General features: G+C 45.8%; 1 protein-coding gene across 1 annotated transcript; it reads right to left on the minus strand.

Annotated features, from left to right (window-relative positions):
* Window positions 1–12,891: 12,891 nt before the first annotated feature.
* LOC123046648 (small polypeptide DEVIL 3-like) lies at window positions 12,892–22,383 on the minus strand. Its single transcript, XM_044470084.1, has 3 exons — window positions 22,265–22,383; window positions 21,416–21,444; window positions 12,892–13,346 (listed from the first exon to the last, which is right to left on the minus strand). Exons 1-3 carry the CDS (start codon window positions 22,381–22,383, stop codon window positions 13,255–13,257), a joined length of 240 nt encoding a protein of 79 aa, XP_044326019.1. The 3' UTR covers window positions 12,892–13,254.
* Window positions 22,384–23,582: the final 1,199 nt, after the last annotated feature.

Below are 23,582 nucleotides of genomic sequence, written 5' to 3' on the forward strand. Positions count from 1 at the left end.
TTCCGACGACGCACGCTGCAAACCGGCTCCGGAGCCGGTAGAGAAGCCCGCCCAACACCGGGGCCCCTCCTGACACCGGATCAGCCAGCGAGCTCCGTGATCACCACGATGTCACGCAACCTCCTCCTCCTCCTGTTGAGATTCATCCAAGATAATCCCACATGCTACCTACGTGGACGTGTACGCATATGTGGTGGAGAATGGAGATGCATGCGCAGCTGCGGGCATGTGTGGTGGAGAATGAACGGAGATGGCATGTAAAAGCGCGGCTGCTGGTGGAAAAGCGCACGAAGCTGGAGGTAACACATCCGCACCGGCTCCAAGTTGGGTTCATTTTATAATGCACCATCATCCCATTCCCATGGTGATGATGTTAATTAAGGTGGGTATCCAGTGAAGCTGGCACGTACCTTTTGAGTTTAGTAACGGTACTTTTGAGGCCGTCCAGTGTGTGTGATCCATCATGGCATGATGATGCTGTTCTAGTTTTTATATCCAGGCATTGGGCTAGATTTCTTTAGATGCATTGGGCTGTTAGTAGTTGCGCAGACAATGTGCGGACAGGAAAAATAATTGATACTCGTAAGTTAGCTTCCAAAACAGTGGCAGCTTTGCATGTCGTAACAAAGTTGAAGGAATTCTTAAACGAACCTTTTGCTCGCGGACGAATGAACCATCTCTTTTCCGGCAAACAATTGCCCGCATCTGTCCGGACATATTCTTTTTGAGGGGCTTTTACGTATGTCTGGATCGTTGCCGCGCCCACTTTCAACACCCTGAAACCACACCCCCCCCCCCCCCCTCTCTTCGGTGCCCTTTCCCATCCGAAGCGGTCAACAGAACATTCATGTCGGCCCAGAGCAGGCACGACCTCTCACTCGAGCGGGCATTGAAGTGATGCGCCGGCCGCTGCACGCACCTTCTCTCCGCATTAAAATGGCATCCATCCATCCGCCTACATCCATTAAATCGGTGCGTTTGCCGAGGAATCTACTCCGGCGCCCGCATGCGAGTGTCACACATCCGTTCACCTACCGATTGGCATCAAACACCCTATCGCTTGGCGACCGGCCCCACCTGCTCTTTAAACGCGATCAGGCGTCTGACAACAACCGCATCACACCTCCGCTCTTGATCTCCTCGTCCGTGCACCGCACACGCCATGTCTTCGAGCTCTAAAGCCCCGTGGGACAGCCACTCCGGCGAACAGGAGAAAGAGCTCGCTGGCATTGCAGACAGTTGGCAGGCCCGCCGAGCCAGCTGGATACATGTTGGCTGGCCGGCAAGCTCTCCAGAGGGCAGCGAAGCGGACAAGCCAGTGGACGGCAAGTCGGCACCATCCCCCTTGCCGGTCTAGCCTGGCATTACCATGGGCAAGGCATGAGCGCATTCCACCGGCATAGTGATGGAAGAGCATGAGGAGGCGTTCCAGCAGGCGTAGGCCGACCAGAGATACAACCTCCGGCTCCACGACGGGCACCAGCTCTCGGAGGGGCAAGTTGCTGACCCGGGCATCGCAGCGGACATGGACGAGGGAAGGTGTTGCTCCTATCCTACTGTGCCACCTGCGACAGTGGCACCACGTCCTGCAGGGGGAGAAAGAATCTATTTTCATGGAGATCGACGCAATGGCAAAGGAATTTGACAACGGCACCGACAGCGTCGCCAGATCCGCGTCGGCCATGCCCCGCCGCCACGTCCACACCGTCGATGATTGTGAGGAAGAGTAGAACCTGGGAGGCCACTGGTGCCTGGGTCCCAGGAAGGCCATCGTCACCGTCTTGTCGGGCCTCACAGCTAGTGAGCTTGCCTACTTTGTGGAGGTGGAGGCTACATTTCTTCCCCTCCCGCTAAAGCTAAACTTGATGGGCTCATCACAAGCCGGCAAGCTTGCCCGCTTCACAGAGGCAAAGGCCACAACCACCATCTTACCCCGCCCCAAAACCAATTCTAATCCGTTCCGGTGACTTCGGGAGGCGGAGGCTAATCTTCCCCTCCCGCTGAAGCAATTACCTCCGGGGCTCACAGGGTTCCGATGAGCTTGTTGCCGGACATAGGAATGGCATGTCGTGGGAAACAGGCGCCGCCGCGGTGGGGATATATTAGGTTAGAATAGCCTAGTCCGCTATAAGTTAGTTGAAATATGTCTGAAATGTAAATGTTTTATTCCGGTTTGCATGTAATTCATCCGGTTTTGCATGTAATTCATCCGGTTTGTGATTAATCAGAGACCTCTCACTCTTGATTATGCTTTGAGATTAATCAGCGCCCACCCCGCAAAAAAGAAGAGATTAATCAGCGCCCACATGCTTCTCACTCTTGATTTTCTTTGTCAGATTATTGTTTCACCACTCCCTCCCCAGAAGCCAGGCTCCATCGTGGAAAGCGCGTTGAGAGGGGCCACGTCGGATGCATGCGACGGGCGAGGGGTACTTTTCTCTATTCAAAGTGCACTTTATTACTCTGTGCAAAATGATATCCCGTCCAACCTCCGGATCGTTGGATACACGTACTTTGCTCCGGCAACTGGCCGACTATCAATCCAAGTTCCTTCTGCTCGAGGTCACGTGACAGCCACATGTAATTAACTTAAGCTGCGTTTTCGCCGCTCACGAACGGGAAAAAAGGGTGTGTTATGTGTAAGGTCAGCGACGATCTTGGGAAGATCACAGGGTCACGTGCGACCGCTAGGGCCTGCGTTTAACCAGAGTTTAGTTGCCGAAGCTACCAGCTCAAAAACACTACACCGACGGAGGACTTGCGGGCTAATTACAGACTGATGCGTACCCCGGAAAGTCAAATGTGAGCTCGGGGTGCACGTCATCCTCCGTGCAGTAAAACTGAAGGTAGTAAGCAAATTTGAAGTTTTGGCAATGCACATGAACATGTGTTCCAACTGCGTGTGAATTTCACCAAGAGAAACACACATGTGGTGGTCTACACTACACAAGAACAAAAAATAATTCATGTTTTGTTCAAGTTCATTGGTAAAAAAGGTAGACTTTTCAATTTTGTTTACTATTTTTTTTATTTTACTATTCACCCATGAGCAGGGTGCCAAATCTCCATGTCCCATGAGGGGCAATGCCCCCCCCCCCCCCTCGCACTATTGCTACTTGTATCTTGAGATTGTTACGTAGAAACAAAACTTTAGTTTTTTTGTGTGTGCCGGCTAGAAAGAGCCGAGAGGCCCAACCCCAACTCTCGTGTTGTCCCCCGAGTGGTCGACCCGTGGTGACCCCAAACGCTGGTCGTCGGGGGTTCTCCACCGCACCTCCTTATCGTCGTCAGAACAAGAGGCAGAAACGATAGTCTTCCAAAGGAAGTGAGTAGCTTGCCGAGCTCTTGAGCGGAGGAGCTCACACTTTTTGGAGCGGGTGGCGACCCCGTAATCTGATGGGGTGCTTCATTTGTGGCCTCCAACAAATACCATGGGGTGCTTGTCGACGATTGGAGGACTTTGATCCCCCCCTACCCCCACACCGCTTGTGGCCTCAAACAAGTCGTCTGGCCCCCGGATTGGGTTGTGTTAAGTGCCCACATTCGGAGGAACAAGTTCCCCGAATGGCTACCCCATGCACCCTTGAAAAGCAAGGCGACTCATATCCACGAGGATGAAGGTGTCCAAGCCGCACAAGTCTAGGAGATGAAGACGGAAATGCAGGGTAGACCGACTGAGACGAGCAATAAATACCCAAGAGCCGAGACCCTGAAGGGGGGGAACTTCTACTTAGAAACTATATTGAAGCCCTAGGTTGCCTATAATAGATTCGATATATGACACCCCTTCTAGTTCGACCACCTTGAAACCCACTACTCCATATCAATGCCGAATGGCTCACATAATCTACTTATTGATACATGACCTTGAGATAAATTATGTATGATCCTTGTTTGATATGGCTATCTTGCGTCCAATTCCCTGCACACAAAAGAAAAAAAATACAGAATAGCCACAATAATCACTAATAGAAACGACCAAATTTTGTATTATCTTTAAAGTGGTAGCTAGGAAGAAAAAGGGAAAAAGGAAGCGAGAAGCGCACACTAGATAACCACATACATTGCTATGGGTGGCATTCGTGAACTCCATACAAACAGGATTAGGGTTATTACTTGCATCGCAAGGGCCCGAACCTGGGTAAAATCGCTTCCCCGTGCCCATCTGATAACTAAGGTAACACTCACTATCATACAAATCCACGTACATTAGTGTTCCGTTGTTCATGTACTTTGCAAAACACCACCAATGGTGTTATTAATTATGTCTTCGTGGAGTAACGGCACATCTAATGGATTTGCAGTGACACTACGCATAGTAAACCTATCTCATTACTATACTAATCTTTTGAATACTACGGAGAGCGCAGAAGCCCACCTGAAGCAGTGTTAAAATATTGAGTCGTGTGTAGCAGTTTGGAGCACAGGATTAGATTGTCAACTTGCTTGTGAGATCATTTAATTTGGTCATCATTAATCCGATCTCGCAAATGGGCATAACAAATCTTGTTCACGAGCCGTTCACACACATAGAGAAGGGGAAAACATCTACGCGCCACCTGCAAATTTGCATGCAGATTTGTTTCTTCATGGTGCCATGTCGTAATCCGTGGTTTGAGAGATCAATAAGCCGTTAATACATTCAATGAAAATAGTACCGTGAAACAAATATACACTAGGCTTACACATCTACAATTTCTGTATTGGCACATATCACCTATGTTCTAAATTATAAGATGTTTAGGATATTTTAGTATAGATTACACAGATTGAAAGTAATGAACAAACACGCTAAAACGCATTTATATACATTCGATTTATAAAAAAGGTAAAACATCTTATAATTTGAAACGGAGGGAGTACATCACAATTTCTCTTCAGGACAAAAAGGAAGGAATGAAAATAAAAAGATTAGCAATGCTCTAAGATTAAATAGTTTTCTAGTCTCCTACACATGATATCCCTAGCTAGGATGATCCACTTGGATTAGGTAGCATCATCACTAATCATATACAAGAACTAATCAAAGTTATAATCACGCATGCTAAGTAAGTAGTACAGTACGAGGGAAGTTGGGAGTTGCCGCTGATCCACGCGTGCACATGCATGATGCAGCACGGCCGCTCCGGGGGACAAATCGCCTCCGGAGCCGGTAGAGCTCGCCCAACACCGGGGCCCTCTTGACACCGGATCAGCTATAGGCTATAGCCAGCTCCATGATCAGCATGCTTCGGCGTCTACCGCCACTAGCTGCTAGCCAGCTTAATTCTTCCTCTGGGAAAGCGCAGCCGGTGGCCAGGCACCTTCGTTGAGGAACACATGAAGTTGAGATCCTCCCTCCGGTCGGATCTTGGATGTGTGCTCATGGTTGGTTGTTTATGTCATCAACTTGACTTGAGGGATCGATCATTTTATATTGCATGATGTCATGGCGATAATGGTGTTCAGTTGGATACTTTTGGGGTTTTTAATTTTTGGGAGGAGTACTTTTGGTATCTTTAGGAGCGCTTTTTTATTATTACTTTTGCGTTTAATATCCAGCAGTTTAAGTATTGGGTTTGGCTATTATTAGTCGCATGCGGCAAACATTGCACACACAGGAAAGATGATTGATACTCGCTCAGTTAACTTCCAATATAGTGGGAGCTCCGCAGGAAGAAACAAAATTGAAGGAACATTTTAAAACTGATTATTTACTGCTTGCGGATGAATGCAACTTTCCTTTTCGCACACATAACCTATGTATTCTTTTTTTTTAAGTGTGGAACCTTTGTAGTATTCTTTATTTGTGTCAACTTGTTAAAGATTAGTTGATTTAATTTTTCTTTCTTCTTGTGCCCTCTAGTTCACTAGTAGAAAACAGAGCTTTATTACCGGTTCGTAAGGGTCTTTAGTGCCGGTTCTGCAACCGGCACTAAAGGGTGGAGACTAAAGCCCCCCCCCCCTTTAGTACCGGTTAGGCACGAACCGCCACTAAAGGCCCACCACGTGGCGTGAGCTCGCGCCGTGGTATGGGGGACATTTAGTACTGGTTAGTGTTACCAACCGGTACTAAAGGTTTTTTTTTTGAAAATTTTGGGGGAAAAATTAATTTTCAATTTTCTGAATTATTTGATAATTTAGGTGGTGTTTGGTTCTCTAGTCCTAGGACTTTTTCTAGTCCCAACTAAAAAGTGCCTAGTCCCTAAAAAGTCCCTCCCTGTTCCAGAGAATAAAAGTCCCTAGTCCCTTCCTAGAGGTTATTAAATGATCATGTTGCCCCTAGTATATAGAAAAATAACAATCAAACAACACCATGGGGTGGCGGGCCAATGGGTGCATGAAGGGACATTGTTGAAAAAGTCCCAAAAAGACTCTCCTTGAGAGTCTTCTTCATTTAGTCCCAAATGCCTAGTTTAGCCCCTAAAAAATCCATCCGGTTTGGTAAAAAAGTCTCTAAGAGGGACTTTTTCTAGTCCCTACACAAAAAAGTCCCTGGAAACAAACACCCCCTTAGTCTCTAATCACCCCTCTTAACTGCTCAAGTGTGGATCACTCATTACAAATCGTCTAACTTCCTGACCGGTCACCCATCCTCTCACTCCCCCAGCCTGAGCACGCTTAACTTCGGAGTTCTATTCCCCCTACTTTCCAAGTCTGCACTTGTTGTTTTCCTCACTAATGTAAGTTGTAAATCCTATTAACCCTCAGCAGTTTAGCTTGAGCATTAGGTCACACGTTTCACCGTTTGAGCTTGAAACTATTATTCTAAAAAACAGTAATTATTTAGTAACACTAACATTTCTTGAATAAGTTTGATCGTAGTTTGATCATAGTTTGACCAGATTTGACCAAAATTCAAAAAATTAAAATAATTATTTAGTAACACTAATATTCTTGAATAATTATGTATTAACATTAATACTTCTTGAATAAGTAGTTTGACCATACTTTGACCAGATTTAACCAAAATTAAAAAAACTGAAATTTGAGCATATCTTTTTTTCCTTTTGGAATTTGAGGATTCTAAAAAATTGCAAACAGGTCGGATGCGGATTTTTGTGCTGAATTTTTTGATATATTATACATTTTTTTTCCGACATCGTATGCAAAAGTTGTAGCCGTTTTACATTTTCCCTACACTTTTTGCAAAACATGTCCAAATTTAAGTTTTCAAAATTTCCTAACTAGTAGATGTAGTAATATAACTACCTCTCGAAGTATTTTATTTTTTGAAGTTTTTATCATTTTCTTTTGATTTTTTCAAAACTGAAATGGCGATACACGGGGGGTGGGGGGGGGAGGGGGGTACAGTTTGGAAATTGCCCTATAGTCCCGGTTTGTATCTCCAACCGGGACTATAGATCAGACCCCTTTAGTCCCGGTTCATGGCACGAACCGGTAGTAAATGTTAGCCCTTTAGTACCGTTTTGTGCCACGAACCGGTACTGAAGGTGATCGTGGGGCCCCGGCCTGACGCCAGCCTGCCATCACCCGTTTAGTACCGGTTCGTGGCACGAACCGGTACTAAAGGTTCAACACGAACCGGCATTAATGCATAGCCGTTCGAACCGGCACTAATGGTACCATCAGTACCGGGCCAAAATCAAACCGGGACTAATGTGTCTCACATTAGGTCCTTTTTCTACTAGTGGTTGTGCATAATTTACATCTTACCCCCATTTAACAAGGTGTGCCTGTTTTAACACCTCATGCTCACTTGGCACGCCCATGCGGCAGCTAAGATGGTTCCCACATCAACTCCACATCACAGCATGTTTAAAAAAACTTACAGTAACTCTGTTAAAGTAAAAATATCATATCTGTCCCATTTTAACTTGGTATGAAGTTGACATTTCTTCCATAGTGTTTATAGTCACCATTCGGCATGAATGGTGAGCTATCTCAAAAACAATGAAAAATATAGCATTGTTCTCAAAATTATGCTGCAATTTTAAATTTTTGTGCATCCTATTCAAATAAAAATCCTTTGAAGTCATTTAACTTATTTTCCCCTTAAAAACCTAAAAAAAATCTGAATAATACATGCAAGATTTTTTGCCAATTTGCTAAGTATTTCTAAATTATCTCAAAATTCAGTTTAAATACAAACACATGATTCAAGAACTCGAAAGTTTCAACAAATATTAGTACCCTACATTTTAATTGTAGATTCTCACAAGTGTTATTACCGAATTTTCAGACCCTTCCCAAACTGTTCTGCTGGACGAACTGGGTGGGATCACACACGCATAACTAGTCCAAACCCAACGAATTACTATTTGACAGTTTGCAGAAAAGAAACTGGAATTTACTGGTGCACCAGACACAACGAACACATTTCCTTTTCAATGACAGAGGAGATATCGCTCATATCAAATCCCATATCTCTGCTTCTGAAGATACAATCATGCATACAAGTAGCAAGGGTGGTGGCTGACTCTGCGCTCCGTCCGCTCGGGTCTCATGCGCCAGCACATGTGACTAAGCTGCCGCTTTTGCAGATGATTTCTGACTAAGCTGCGCTTTTAGTGCCAACCTACCGTATTATAGCCCTTGTTAATTCACAGCCGGGTCAGCGGACGGGACGACGAAACCACATGCATATGCAAGGGACAGAGCTAGCTATGCCCCTGCTCGCACTCCTATTAATCTAGCTAATTATGGGGACGGCTCCCGTTGTGTTCCACAGTTCTCATATGATCGGAACTAGTAGCAGCTAGCTATGTGATATATGGTTGTATACAGTTCTACGATATGATATGATATGTGATTGTCCTAGGGACACGAAATCATATCTTACAGGCCAGAGCAAATACTTTATGTGGCACGCTAGCTAGTCTAGCAGTTTTCCTTTCCGGCGCGCGATTTAGGTTATGATTATAATAGCGAGAAGGGCGATAATATTTTGAAACTCCTGTCAAGTCATGTGTTACCATGGTCCCTGCATAGCTAAATATATACACGGGCGGAATTATTCAGGGGTTAGTATTTTGTGTTCTAGATATTATTCTATCTGCCGGATGAACCATACAATGCCGGAAAATCGAAACACCACACATCAAGATCGCATTTTAACCCCTATGTAATTTTGGTGATGTGTAACAAAGAGCCTAATTTCAGTGATGTAAAAGATCTTATATTAGTTTACAGAGGGAGTAATTGTGAGTCTGTACTTTTTAACATAATACAGACGCAGACGCTCATATATATGCATATACACTCATCACTATGAATGCACACACACACATCCTATTCCTATGAGCACTTCCAGGAGACTAAGCCGACACGCTACTCTCGTTAAACGCACATCGACGAAAGACCAAGAATAAATTCAGAAAAATGCAATCATCAATATCAAGTTTGGGACTTAAACTCTGATGGACAGGGGATACTATTATCATTTCTGTCCTTCTAACCATCCAACCACATGTTGGTTCACCTTGCGAATGTGTTCTAGCATGTTAACATTCCACGATGTGACAACCATGCAACAGGTTTTAGTTGACAGACATGCAAGCAGGTACGTAAAAAAAATAGTTAAGCGTGAAGGCAAGAGGACAGTGGTGGTAGTAGCACTACCATTGGTCACGATGAAGAGTAACTTAGACTAATAATAACATGTGCTATATGTTATTAGTCTATCTTATTACTTTCATAATGGAATACTCGGGTACTCCACCCCTCCACATTCAAAACTAATTGAGTATTTCAAAAAAAAGGAGAAAAATCCTGGAACTTTTCGGAATCAAATATGGCCAGGTATTGCATTTGTATAAAAGTTCGGCCAAGAAGTGATTCCCTTGACTTCAAGGAAAAAACATTATGATGACAATATAGCATGAATAGTACTTGTATCTAGCTTTTTTGGCAAATCTTTGACCCCTGACACAATGAAAGTCATTCCTTATTAATTTTTTTATACAACTGCAATACTTGGTCATGTTTGATTCCATAAAAAGTTCTGGGATTTTTAAACTTTTTTGAATTTATAAATTATTTTTGAATATAGGGGGGTGTGGCACCCGAATGCTCCTTTGTATTTGCGCGCGCGCGTGTGTGTACATACCTACATATATATATATATATATATATATATATATATATATATATATATATATATATTTGAATATATAGTAATATCATTCATCATCCAGGGTGCAAAATAAGTTATTCTTCACCCCCACGTAATCTTACAATCATTTCAAAAATAAATTACATTTGGAATACAAGTGGTTACATTCATATTAACTCACTGCGTAAAATTTTGCATAAGAAAAAAATATAGGTCATAAGACCAGAAAAATGCATTTTATGTACATTTTACACTATGTTTTTACGTTTCTAATTTTACATAAGGCACATACTGAAGAGCAATAATCTAATCCTGTACACCAGCACGCACAAAAAAGAAATCATCAAAACAAATATGCATGGTGAGCTCATGCTTCACAGGGTCGCGCACAATGGCAATAACACCTGTACTGTCAGACAAAAGCAGAGTATGTGTACTAGCAAAAACACCAAACTCCATATGTAACCACTGTAACTGAGTCACCTCTGGTTTCAAAATAGCCATAGCTCGCAACTCGGCCTCTACACATGAACGGGAAATTGTAGTCTGTTTCTTTCTCTTCTAGACAATGAGAGAACCACCAAGAAAAACACAATTAGCAAAAAGTGAATGATGACCTGAGGATCACTATCCCACATAGCACCAAATAGGCCTGAAGCTATATTGAACTAGAGGATCACTATCCCACATAGCACCAAATAGGCCTGGAGCTATAATGAACTAGAGCGGGGAAAGAACATGTTGTTAGAGATCATGCTGCGAAGATGTGGAAGAACACAATGGAGGCCTGAAGCTATTAGAGCAAAGACATCAATCCCAAGAAAATAGCGAAGATGGCCAAAATCGGACATAAAAAACTGCTCACTAATATGCCTTCATAATGGCAATATACTCAAGGTCATTGCCAGTGACGATCATGTCATCAACATATAGAAGAAGAAGAGTCCGACCTCGAGTAGAAAGGTGAAAAATAGCCTAGGATCATGATCACTTGCCGAAAATAAAGTGTTTTCCATTAATTAATTAGGAAACACTAGGTTCCCTTCATCGTCCTCAAGAGGTGTGTTGGGGGCTGGGGGCAGATCCTTTAGTGCAGACAAATTCAGGAGTGATGACAATGTTTTTTTTTTTGCGAGAAAACTTGCGATATATTTTACATGTCATGACAGTACAAAGAACGTCATGCTAAGGCCGCACGGGACCAGCACACCAAATCAGCAACCGTCATTGATGAAGAGAAGTATAGATCAAAAGAATCCAACATATAAACACACGAACAAAGACTGGATCCAAACAAGTCCACCGAAGACCAGCACCGACCGAATCCTGTAAGATCCACCGGAGACACACCTCTTCACACCCTCCGACGATGCTAGATGCATCACCGAGACGGGGGCTAGGTGTGGAGATCCATACCCCATCCCCAGGGAGCCGCCACCATCTCGTCTTCCTGAGTAGGACGCAAACCCTAGACAAACTCATAAAAACAACTAAATCCAGAGCAAGACCCCTCCTGCCGGTGAGGGCTGCGGTTTACCGTGCCTCCATGGCCTTAGGGCCACCAGAGATGAGGCGGACTAGCGGAAGGCAGAGGAATCCTAAGCCTCTTTTCTTGGAAGAGGAGGTGGCGGCTGACAATGATGATAATATAAATTTTAGCAAGTATAAAAATTCAGTAAAAAAACTTAAATATATGTGTACTTGGACGCCAAAGTGCCAATTTATATCAAACTAATATAAAGTTAGGACTACAACTTTTAAATTTCATAGTACTCACATATGTATACATGTGCAGTGGCGAATCTAGCACGGAAATGAAGGGTAGGCTCAAAGCAAGTTCCTAGGTCTAATTAGCAACGCATTGCAATTATTGGATGTAAAACACCTTGGTATAAATGGCAAGTATAGTATATTTAGTTGAAATAGGATTTTTGGAGGGTAGGCTTCAGCCTATTGAAGCCCCCCTGGTAGAATCGCCACTGTACATGTGCAACTATCAAATTTGTCTTTTGTAGATTTTTTTCTTACATAAACATTTATATGAAAGACTTAATGATTATAGTGATTACAAGGAAACTAGATGAAAAAACGGGCAAGATTACCTCAAAGGGATTATGAGCACAGAAATGTGCAAAGGATTAGGGGAAGCACATTAGTAGAAAACATAGAGGTATGGTCTTACCCGTTGACCCCATGAGATGCCAGGAGTGACCCTGACAAAAATGGAAAGGGGTGGAAGAGGACATCTAAAAACAGTAGGAAACTCTATGGTTTTGTACGGACCACGGATCTCAATGCCATCAGCGTTCTCTTGTTGCAGAAAACAATCACTAGACAATCTAATGAACCTTATAGAAAGATTTGCACCAAAATGTAATCATTGTTTCTGAAGACATCATTTTAGTTACAATTCTTACATTATGAATGATATATCATTGCTAAAGTTGACCATGCCAAGTATATAAAACCATGTTTATTACATTTAGCCGCTCAAGTACACGGGCTATCCAGCTAGTCAATACATAGGAAAAACAGGTTTTCCAATGCTGAAACAGTAGTCTCGGTGCCACAAGTATACATTTTAGTTGGTTAATTACTATACATCAAGACTTTTTTGGTTGTGTAGCCAACAACTAACTGAATGTGGACCAAATAATACACAGACTACTTTAGTACTCTTGTCGGTTCCATTTGGATCCTACCGTGCGCAAATTAAGCTCGTAAAAATGCTCACATTTGACATGGCCATATATGATCTTTGAAGGAACCAAGAACATTTGGTCACAATCACGCCTCTGCAGCAAAAATCACAAGATTGAAGACCAATAACATTTGACATGGCCTCCTTTTTTTTAGGCCTTTTCGTTTGCCAGAGAGGAAAAACACAACCGAGATGCCAACAGAGTACCCAGAACAGATCGATACATGTGCATCCTCGCCATTGCAGGACTTGGGAGCACCACGGCACACTACCAACAAACCTCGAAACCAAGAGTAACCGTCAGAATTCAGAAAACAACTACTACCTACGTCCCTGCCTATATGTACACCAAGGAGTTAATCTGTCGAACCTGCACAAGAAAAACCAAGATCGAAACAACAATACCTAACCTAGATACATGGTGGCTGGACAGAGGAGCAAGCAGAGATGATGTAACAGGGGCAGGGTCGCAGGTAAACATCGATCGGCGGAGCGAGCATCAGTCATGGTGGCAGAGCAGCATGACGACGCATCGCCGGATGATGTAGAGCCTGGCCCTGTGCTCCCGCAGCATCCTCGCCAGCCTTCCTCCTCCACTCCCACCTCCGCCTCCTCTTCCCTTTTGCTTCTCTTGCTTCCTCACATCATCGTTCATCCGAGCTGAACTCGAGGGCAAGAGGGCCAGGTGGCCTGGTGGCCTGGAAAGGGCCGGTGCGCCTCTCTTCTCTACTGGATCTCCTTATGCTTTGGCTGTGGTTTGTGTGGACCACTTCGACGTGCTTTTATACTCCATGGATCTCTAGTCTCTCCTCGCATCCTCGCCTACCTGGGCAGAGTATGATAATCCATGATCAACCAGAGGTTCGTTTGTGTGTGCGAGTCTGAGAGAGAGAGAGAGAGAGAGAGAGAGAGAGAGAGAGAGAGAGAGAGAGAGAGAGAGAGAGAGAGAGATGGAGCAGGATGAGTGCCAGGCACATGCAGCAGCGCCCTCTCTCAACTTGCGCTAATTACGCCGCGGCTGGAGCTGGCAATGGCAGCTTAACAATGCGTCCATCTTGACACCGAAGGAATCAGCTCGTTAATTACACGTTCCAGGATTCCTAATTCCTGTGGGATTCATTCTATCAAGGATGGAAATGGATGGGACTATGGAAGTAGCTGTCCAGGGCATGGATCTCGGATGTAATTCTCATGTTAATTTGGCTGTTCATGCCATCAACTTGGAAGATTGATCATCGTTTAATAATGATGATAATGCATACATGGTGCATCTCACGAATATAATGTTCCATTCTGGCACTTTGTTCATTCACGAGTTGATCATTTCGTATGGTAGCATGTGTGAGGCCGCGCAAGCAGGAAAATTAATACAAGACGTTTAATTAGTTGTCTTCCAGTGTAGTTGGGCGAACTTTATATGGATGTATAGTTATATATAAAGGTTAATCCAATGAAATAGTCATTTTGTAACTTAATATAAAACCTTTTTTTTTTGAAATTAGTTACAGAGGGAGTAGTACTCATGGATCGACCGGCAGTTGTGTCACTAGCTAGATGTAGATGTTCATCGCTGGCATAACACCAGTAAGGCCACCGCTTTAATATCTCCACGTCGGACGCCTAAGCGCACTTTTGTCCAATCAAAGTGCACTTTACTCTTAACAAAGGAATGATATCCCGTCCTCGCATCGCGGCAAGTTGACGTGCTCGCTCCCATCCCCGGGGTCACGTGATAGCCACATGCATGCAATTACTCTTTTGCTTAAGCTGAGTTCTCGTACGACGACCACACTGAGCAGTCCGTAAGTCGTTCGTTCGTTCATTCACAACCCGTCCCATCGATCGATCAGAATCAACCCCCAACGATTTTATTCCTTACTTCGGTTGTCTCTCCTCTTTCTTTAGAAGACAGAAAAAATCGGCATGCAATCCCCATCTACCATAGTTCGAGTTAATTCAGGGCACATCTCTCATGTAAAAATTGGAACACAACCTCTTTCTTCCCTTGACGCCAAGGCCTGACAAAAGTAGATGCAAATCCCATACCATCAATCTTCTCATAGTGAAATCATATTTTCTGCCTGTACCTACTCGAACCAGAAATCGCTCTTTGTAATCCTAGAATGGGAAGGGCAACTTCCCTGTACGTACTCCTCCCAGATCGCTCATATTGTAGTCTTGGAATGGTTCGAATCATTCACGGCGGCGGTGCGATTCCCTGGCTGCGTGGCCAGCAGCGACGACCCATGGGCATCAGCGGCGTGAGCACACCCACGGTGCCGAAGGCGGTGCAGTGGGCGTCGCGAGCGCAAAGGGCACTGTGCACGGCGTCCGTGATTTGGGCGGACTAGGGAAGCGTGCGCCGCCGCAGCATCGGCGATTCGGCGGACAAACACAATGATCCACTGATACCAATGAATTTTGTCAGTTGCCGGGTCTGGTGCTCAATCCACTAATTTGGAGAATTTGATTCTGTCCCACAAACACATTGTGGCCATGGATATATTCACGAATGCAGAGATTTCATGCCAAGAAGTCTGATGTGGAGGATGGGCGGGACTGTCGGGCACACGATGATCCAGTTTGTGGTAGGGTGGTCCGAGGGGTGCATGTGTGCACTCGCCTGGTTAGGAGGATGTAGGCGACAAGAAGTGCACCATCGACGTTGTTGCACGCGTCGTGGCGGGGACGCCCGTGTGGTGGATGTGCGTTTGCTGCTCGAGCTAGGCGCTGATGTGGAGGTTCCTGACGGAAACGAACGCCGCCGGAGCTGCTACTGGAGATACTAGCGGCACGCTGTTGGAGCTAGGAGGAGACGCGGAGGCCCCGGAGCCGACTCCTCTGTGCAGCTTGCTTACATGGTTGTGCATGATGGGGAGGCGGAAGGAACGGCACCTGGCGGCCAGGGCTGCTTCGTGTCACGGGCTCGGGCTCGATCTCTTCCTCAATCGTTTCCCCGGTGAGTTTTCATTGCTTCTTAGTTTTGGTTGTGCGTGGCTGAGATTTGTGGAACTCCAAACATATTAATTTCAAATTTATTGCGTTACTTGTAGCATGCCAAGGTTTGCATGGAACCCTACTAATATGAAATTTGAACATTTGCAGGTTGTTGTGATATATAGTTGCACGTTAATGATTTTTTGGTGGTTAGAAACTTGGAATCCAACCGTCCTAAATGAGTAGATGCAGTTCGAATCATCACCCCGAGTTGAATATAGTGATTTAGGCTATGTTGCCTGATTTATGTGTTGGTGGCTTTGGGTAGGTTGGTTTGAATCTAAATTCAGTAGCTGATGAAGGTAAATCCTTGAACAAAAAGTGAAGAAGTTTATGAGACAGTATATATATTTCATTCAACACCCACTTCCAACATTCCAAGAGTAAAGCTAGCAATCCTGATAGGAATGTTTAGTCATTGACGTTTTCCTGATATGTCAATGTCCGCATGCCTCTCTAAAAAATACTCTTCTCAGATTACTTGTTTGTGTTTTGTTCCCTCAGTACTGAGGAACGTGATGACACAACAACGACGGATGGGGTGAGGCAATAGAGGAAGAAGACACGAGGAGCAAAGCAGATAGAAAATAAATGAAGAACCATGCCTTTAATTTTATGATTGTGTTAACGTACCTTCTATTTACGTATATTTATTCATGTTTATTTCATGATATATTATGGTATTTTTTAATAAGGATCACTATCTACTTCCTCCAGGTGATAGAGGAAGAGGAAGACACAATTTGTAGGTGCATAATATTATGGCATGAATTGGTTCTTTGGCAAAATGTTCATGGATCAGAATTGGTGGGGGTTATTTAGTTCAGTTTAGAGGGCATTTTCCATTGCCATATTTTTGTCACCTTTGGTTTTCTATATTGGGCCTCATCTATGAATATTTTCGATTATGTTGTTTCCCATGGTTTTCCTATATGTAACAGTATGTCCGATCTTACAAGCTTGATCACTGAACTAGGTTCCTCCGATTAATAATAAATGGTTCAAGAGTTGTTTGTACTTTGAACCATTATTAGCGATGGATGTCCTAATAATTAATTAAGTTGTTTGTTTGCTTGCTTCTTGTGCATACAACAGGCTCGTTGACTTTATTTTTATCACAGTATGCAAGCTTCTAAGCGCTGGATCAAGGTCCTACTAATTAATTAAGGAGGTCGATCGCTTTCCTTTTTATCTCAGTAATGCAAGCTTTACATGGGATTGCCATATTGTGAATTAAAAGGAATCCAGTTCTTTTGGGCATGGTTTAGTTATTGATGAACAGAAGGCCATGTAAAGAGTAAATGGCAATGTAGCGTAACAGAACAAGTACATGGTGTTGTCTGCTGCAGAGTTGCAGCGTATTCCTGCATTTTGAAATATGGAATAGATATGATATGCTAGATATAAAGGTTCAGTTTGGAATCCTACTGTGTAGTTTGGTGTACTCTCAATATCATTTCAAGTATAAGGTTTTGTGATGAAGGGGGTCGAGCCATCAGGCGGCGGTGCCGTCAGGTGAGCTTGACTGGTTGCAGAGAGACGAGAGAAGAAGAGGAGTACTCGAGGAAGAGAGTAAGCAGTAAGTAGATTCTTATCTGGTCTAGCAATTGTCTTTTTTCCTCCGAAATAGGCAGCCAATCAGCCACGCCATTGCCACCTCACCACTCGGTGCTGCACAACCTGAGACATTGCGCCGCTACCGGACCCGTTGACAACCTAGGAGCACCGCCGCCAGGCGCCACCTCCCGAGCAGGGGCATCGCGTGCGGGGAATGTCAGGGCTGCCGCGCTAACACCAAGCGAGCAAGGCCCGATGGCGCACGCCGGCGGCGGAGAGAGGGGGTTAGGGGTAGGGGGAACTGGAGGGAGGGAGGGGAGCCTCACTCAGGGAGACGACGTGAGGGGGACCCCGCAAAGAGTATCCTGGGCAAAAGACATTAGATTAATAGAATAGCTTTCTGCTAAAGATTGAGATGAAGAGAAATTAGATTTTTGGTCAATTTTGGGAATTAGATGGTTGATACACGTCCAGTTCAAAAAATAATAATAGAAATAGTACATGTCCATGGTTGAGTGTTATTTTCAATTAATCGATCCAAGGGGAAAATGTGAGCACTATATTGATGCATTAGTATGTCATACCATATCAAGAATCTCGGGAGTTTAGAATGAACTGTTGATGGAAAAGAATATGACTTTGGTATTTGCATGCTAGGTTTTGCTCTTATCTGAAGTCCCGTGAGTACTTTCTTTTGATAAATTTGAACATGTAAATTTGCATTGCGATTTCTTAGCACATTCCTCACAAAAGGTGACATTAAGCAGTTTAAAGATGCTTGTGAGAGGCAGCACATCCTATACAACATCTTGTTGTTATTTTTTCCTTTTGCCTTAGGGTTGGAACTCCCTTGTAAATTCCTAATTTTTAATCTTTGAAAAATAGGATGGCCCTCTTATCTTCTGTATTGACATATATACTTATATTCTTCATATAAGACAAGAGGGCCATCCTATTTTTCTCGGCGAAGTTACATTCAACAAAGATGTTTATTTGTGATATTGTTTCATGTAGTGTCCTACGATACCACCCAAGATAGATATCGTGAATTTGTATTGTTTACATAAAGTATTTTTATATTTTCTTAATTTGTAGCATAGAGATGTTAATCTAAGTGTATAGTCAAGGAAGTAAAGGGGGATATGCATGTAAAATGCTCACAAGTCAGATGCATACTCCTTTAGGACTTCATATATATTTTTTAAAAAGTTCTTCTTTATGACCGTGTTCCATCGGATGTCTGCTACCTTCGCCGCCACCCTTGCACCGGACCTTCCCTCTACTGTCGGACTACACACTGCACCTACGAAGCAAAAAGAGTCGGGCAGCCATCAATACTCCTTTTTTGAGGGACATTGTCAACAATGACACGCAATAATCTTCAGCCATCAATGCTTATCACTTTCGAACGACACTGTTATTTAAGCCGACTCGCTCCTCGCATGGCAAGATGGGACTAAACCTCCTATGGCACGAACATTTTAACCTATAGTTATGTTTACATATGCTATCTATAGATTTTTTTAAATGACCGTGGCAATCGCACGGGCTTTTTACTAGTTAACTTAGTGCGTCTCGTACTATCGCCGTTTTAATTCACGGGACAGCGACCGTACGACAATCTTGAGAAAATTTCAGGCGTCGTGTGCACTTGCGATGATGCCGCGTTTGAGCAGAGCCCTGTTACTGCCGGACCAAAAGAAAAAAAAAAGAAACCTTGCAGGAAGCGTGGAGTGGAGCCTTCATGCATGCCGCTCCACGGTGCACATGCACGACAGCAGGATGCAGCAAAGCAGAGCGAGCATGCATGCTCTCCCACTCTCTGTTGCGACTTGCGAGAGTTTCGATGACTAGGACATCTCCGATACCGATGCTCAAACCGTCTGCATATGTTCGGATCACGCTATTCGGACATATTATGTCATCCAATATGAATCTGTATCGGTCCGTTTATTGGTTCGGACGTATCTTTTCTCGTAAACCGAAGACAAATTAAAGGGGCTTTGTGGGCGTCCGGACTGCTGCCACGTCCGCTTCTGCCATAACCCACAAAACCGATCTCCCTCACCCCTGCTTGCTTTCTATCCAAAACAGTCAAAGCCGTTCCAGAGCGTCAGTGCCTCATTCTTTCCCGACCAGAGCGAACGCGACCTCTCACTGGCGCCTGCATTGAAGTGGGGCGTTAGCCGAGAGAGCTTCGCGGGTATGCGGTGCGCTAGCCGAGAGAGCGCCGCCCGCGCCGCTTCCCGGTGCATGCGATTGCTTCGCATTCAAAAGACACCGCGGCCGCCCGCCATCCGTTTGGCGCCCACATATATGACACGAGGTTGCCGAGGAACCTACTCCAACCCCACCCGTCCGTCCGTCCACCATTGCCATTCGTCCGCCAGATAATCTGCAGCCTTGGCCATTACCGCAGTCATTCGTCTCCGGTCCCTTTCTCCTCTCCACACCACTCCCATCATGCCTCCTCGCGGTCCAAAGCTCTTCTGGACGGACTGTCGCCAGAGCAGAAGAAGGAGATGGCTACCATTAATTGCTACCGGCTGGCAGGCCGACAGGCAGCCGACAGGCAGCCGACAGGCCGGTGACGTCCAAATGGAGGACGTGGTAGAGGACGAGCCGGCACCACTCTCGCCGGTGCATTTGCAGCATGACCATCGGCGAGGCCTGTGCCCATTACATGGACATAGAGTGAGAGAAGCAATTCCGGGAGGCGCGGCCGACGCGGCCTACAACCTCCAGCTCCTCCAAGAACACCAGCAGGCGGAGAAGCGCAGCTTGCCGCCGGTAGGGCGATCGCGCCGGACACGGCCGTGGCGGAGCAGGCAACACTGCTCGAGTCCTATCGCTCCGCCCACGAGATCCGCCTCGCCCGCTGGAGGTATGGTCAATATGAGGCGAAACTGGAGGGTGACTACAAGGAGTTCGACGAGGCAGACGAGGTGTGGCGCAAGACCGACAACGAGGACATCGCCAATGCCAGACCCCGCCGCCACGACCACGTAGCCAGAACGTCCTCAGGCGTCGCCAGCAGCGAGAAGAGTAGTGCATGGTAGGTCACCGCCGCCCGCGTCTCAGGAAGGCCACCGATCTTCCCCTCCCGCCGAAGCCAAGCTTGGCGGGCTGATAATCGTCGGCCTATTAGTCGCTCAAGCTGCGGTGGCGGAGGCTATGAAGGCAGAGATGGAGAGCGCTGAGGCGGAACTGGAGGAGGCGAAGGCAAGTGCCGGAGCTTCAGTTTTCGGGGCTCATGGCCGGACATGGGGAACGGGCACCGGTGATCATTTAGATTAGGTTTAGAATAGAAGTTTGTCTGAAATTATACCTTCAGAGTCAGACGGGCTCCGCTTTTAGTTCAAGTATGTCTGAAATATAATGAATTTTGTTCGGTTTATATGAAGTCCGCTATGTTTGCATGAATCTATTTCGGTTTATATGAAATCCGTCGTGTTTGCATGAACTTTGTCCGGTTAGTTTGTATGAATTTTGTCTGATTAATTTGAATCGTTATTGAAATACATGCGGGCAGCATTGAATGGAAGCCTTCAGCATCATTATTCGCGGACTGATTCTCTGTGGGCAGACAAATGCCGAAATAAATTTGTGGATTAGTGTCGGATGCAATCAAGCTGCAGGGGACAAAGCGCCTCTGTGTAGCCGGTAAAAAGAGCACCGGGCCCCTCTTGACACACACCGGATCAGCATCGTTACTACTTGCGAGGGTTCCGATGACTCACGCTCCAGGGGACAAGGCGCCTCTGTATAGCCGGTAAAGAGCACCGGGTCCCTCTCGACACACACCGGATCAGCTAGCTAGCCAGCTCCTTGATCATGATGTGCCTTTAATGTCACTACTTCCTCGGTTCCTCCTGCTGATTCTCTGGAGATAATCTCACATGCATGCCGCCATGGACATGGTTTCTCGGAAGGAAGGCGATGGGGTGGGTGGACGGAAAAGCGCAGGCAGCTGGTGGAGATATTTCCTGAAACGGATGGAAAAGCGCGGCTGTGCTGGCGGAGATATTTCTTCAGCTGGTGGCCAGGCAGGCAGTTGAGGGACACATGAATCATCCTTCGCCCGGCCGGATCTCGGATGTGTGTGCTCTGCCGCTGCTCCTCTTCTGTTTGCCTGCTCAATTATGTCACCAAAGTTGGGGGGATTTGCACGCATTATGTCAAGGTGACAATAATTAAGTGCAATATCCGAGCTGGTATTTCTTTAGGTTGATAACGACACTTTTTTTTAGTTCAGTTCTAGTGCTAGTACTATAATGCATGACGTCACCATGATAATGTTAAGTGAGACTAAGCTGGTACTTTTGGCTTTTGTATTTGGACACAGCATGAAAAAACAGCCGATGATTTGGAGTCCAATATAATGGGAGTACTCGCTTAGAAAAAAAACGTATGTATGCGATAAGCTACCCAAGTAGATTCCCGTTGTCTCTTTGAGGCGGTGAGGTTAGGGTTTCGCATCATATGGGGAGATTAGGTGTCAGATGTTTCAGATCTATGCAAGTGTTCAATGACGATGATTGTGGCTCCAGGGCGCTTGTCCTTACGGGCGCGTGCACGAAGACTTACATCGACAAGGTCAAGCCGAGTCTGGTAAAGCAGCGGTGACAGCGGCGCGTCATCAGCTCATCTGGCGGCAACAGTGGTCTTGGAATCTTGGCGTAGTTTTTGTTATGCTTGTACTTTTGGTGAACTTTTATAATAAATCTGATCATTTTTGCAAAAAAAAAATTAGGGAAGTAATCATTGATCAAAATCTTCTTTTATAGCATATACTATATAGTAATACACATTATTGTATTATGAAACAAAGGGAGTAGTAAATCAGTTTCGCTGGCTACCAATTTGTGCTGAAATATCGAAGATTACCCCCATTTAAATTGTTTACGCTCCTCTTACGCCCATTTAAATTGCTATATAGTGATTTATATATATACACATCAAGCTCAAAAAACTTATATTTTTCAGATAAACAAAGATATCTCACCGCGTCGGGACTGTCGAGCTGACGGTACGTGCTCTCTGTCTGCTCGGGGCGGTCATGTGCCAGGCTCATGCGCAGTCCTATAGCGCGCTTAATTTCGTTTACTTCTACCATGCCATGTGCAAGGGGCCTCGTGCGTTCGAACAAAGCTAATTAAGCTTAGCTGCTATACTTAAGTCTTAATTTTTTTTAAGAAAAAAAGATGACCCCCGGCCTCTGCATCTGGGAGATGCATACGGCCACTTTATTGATTATTCACGAGGACCTTACAAAGTATTACAACAAAATGCCTGAATCCGCCATCTTGGCAATATATGTCAAATACCCGGTCTACTCACCTAAGCCTATCATTAAAAGTCAGAAGCCTCAGCCGAGCCACATACCGGGCCTGGGGCATAAACTGGTCTGACGCACTCACATGTGTCGTCGCCGCCATCTTCCACAGGTCCGTTTTCAGAGCAGATATTGAGGCTTCTACCTTGTCAGGCCACTCCGCCATCGACGCCACCTTGACGCCAGACAACTACCTCCACCTGCGCGAGTCCATCACCGCGCATCGGGCGCCGAGTCTCCACTGCACCACGCCGCCGAGATCCGCCGTCAATATGAAGGATGAAGTACCGCTCCACCAAAAAAGGCGCCCGCTGGTCCCTCGAACCCGTGTACGCCTCCAAGAATGACGCCCCCAAGGAGGAAACGACACCAACGCGCTGCTGTCATCCGATCAACTGATCTAGGGTTTCCCCCGGAGGTAGCGGATAGAGGTCTAGAGCTTCTCCACGGTGATATCTTCAAGAAGGTAATGACACCACAGGGTGCCACCAACGCCGGTCTTGGCATCAAGCCGAGCACAAGGTTTTGACCCGGATCCGCTCGAAGAATCTCCATCACGTATTGTGTGCACGGATCGTCGCCGATCTGAGCCGCCGCACATGGAGCAGGCCGCACCGGTCAAATCAGATCTGTCCGGAGGGCACAACCCGCGGTGCCGACCCAACCACCAGGCCCTCCATGCCGCCACCGCCGATCCGAGGTCAGATGGTATGTCGCCGCAGACCCGGCCGCTGCCATCGAACGCCGCCACGCAGCCCCGAGGCAGGGCCGGCTGCCGCACCCCATCATCGCCGCCCTTGGCCGAGGCAGCCGCCGCCGGAAGGCAGGCCCGCCGCGCCGTCAGGCCAGATCGGCCGTGCCGCCCACGCTGCGGAGCTCCACACCGCCCGCACGGCGCAGGCAAGAGGGAAGACCCCCGCCACCGCCATCAACCCCGG

Source organism: Triticum aestivum, chromosome 1A (genome assembly GCF_018294505.1).
Source record: "Triticum aestivum cultivar Chinese Spring chromosome 1A, IWGSC CS RefSeq v2.1, whole genome shotgun sequence".
In the NCBI taxonomy this organism is placed as follows: domain Eukaryota; kingdom Viridiplantae; phylum Streptophyta; class Magnoliopsida; order Poales; family Poaceae; genus Triticum; species Triticum aestivum.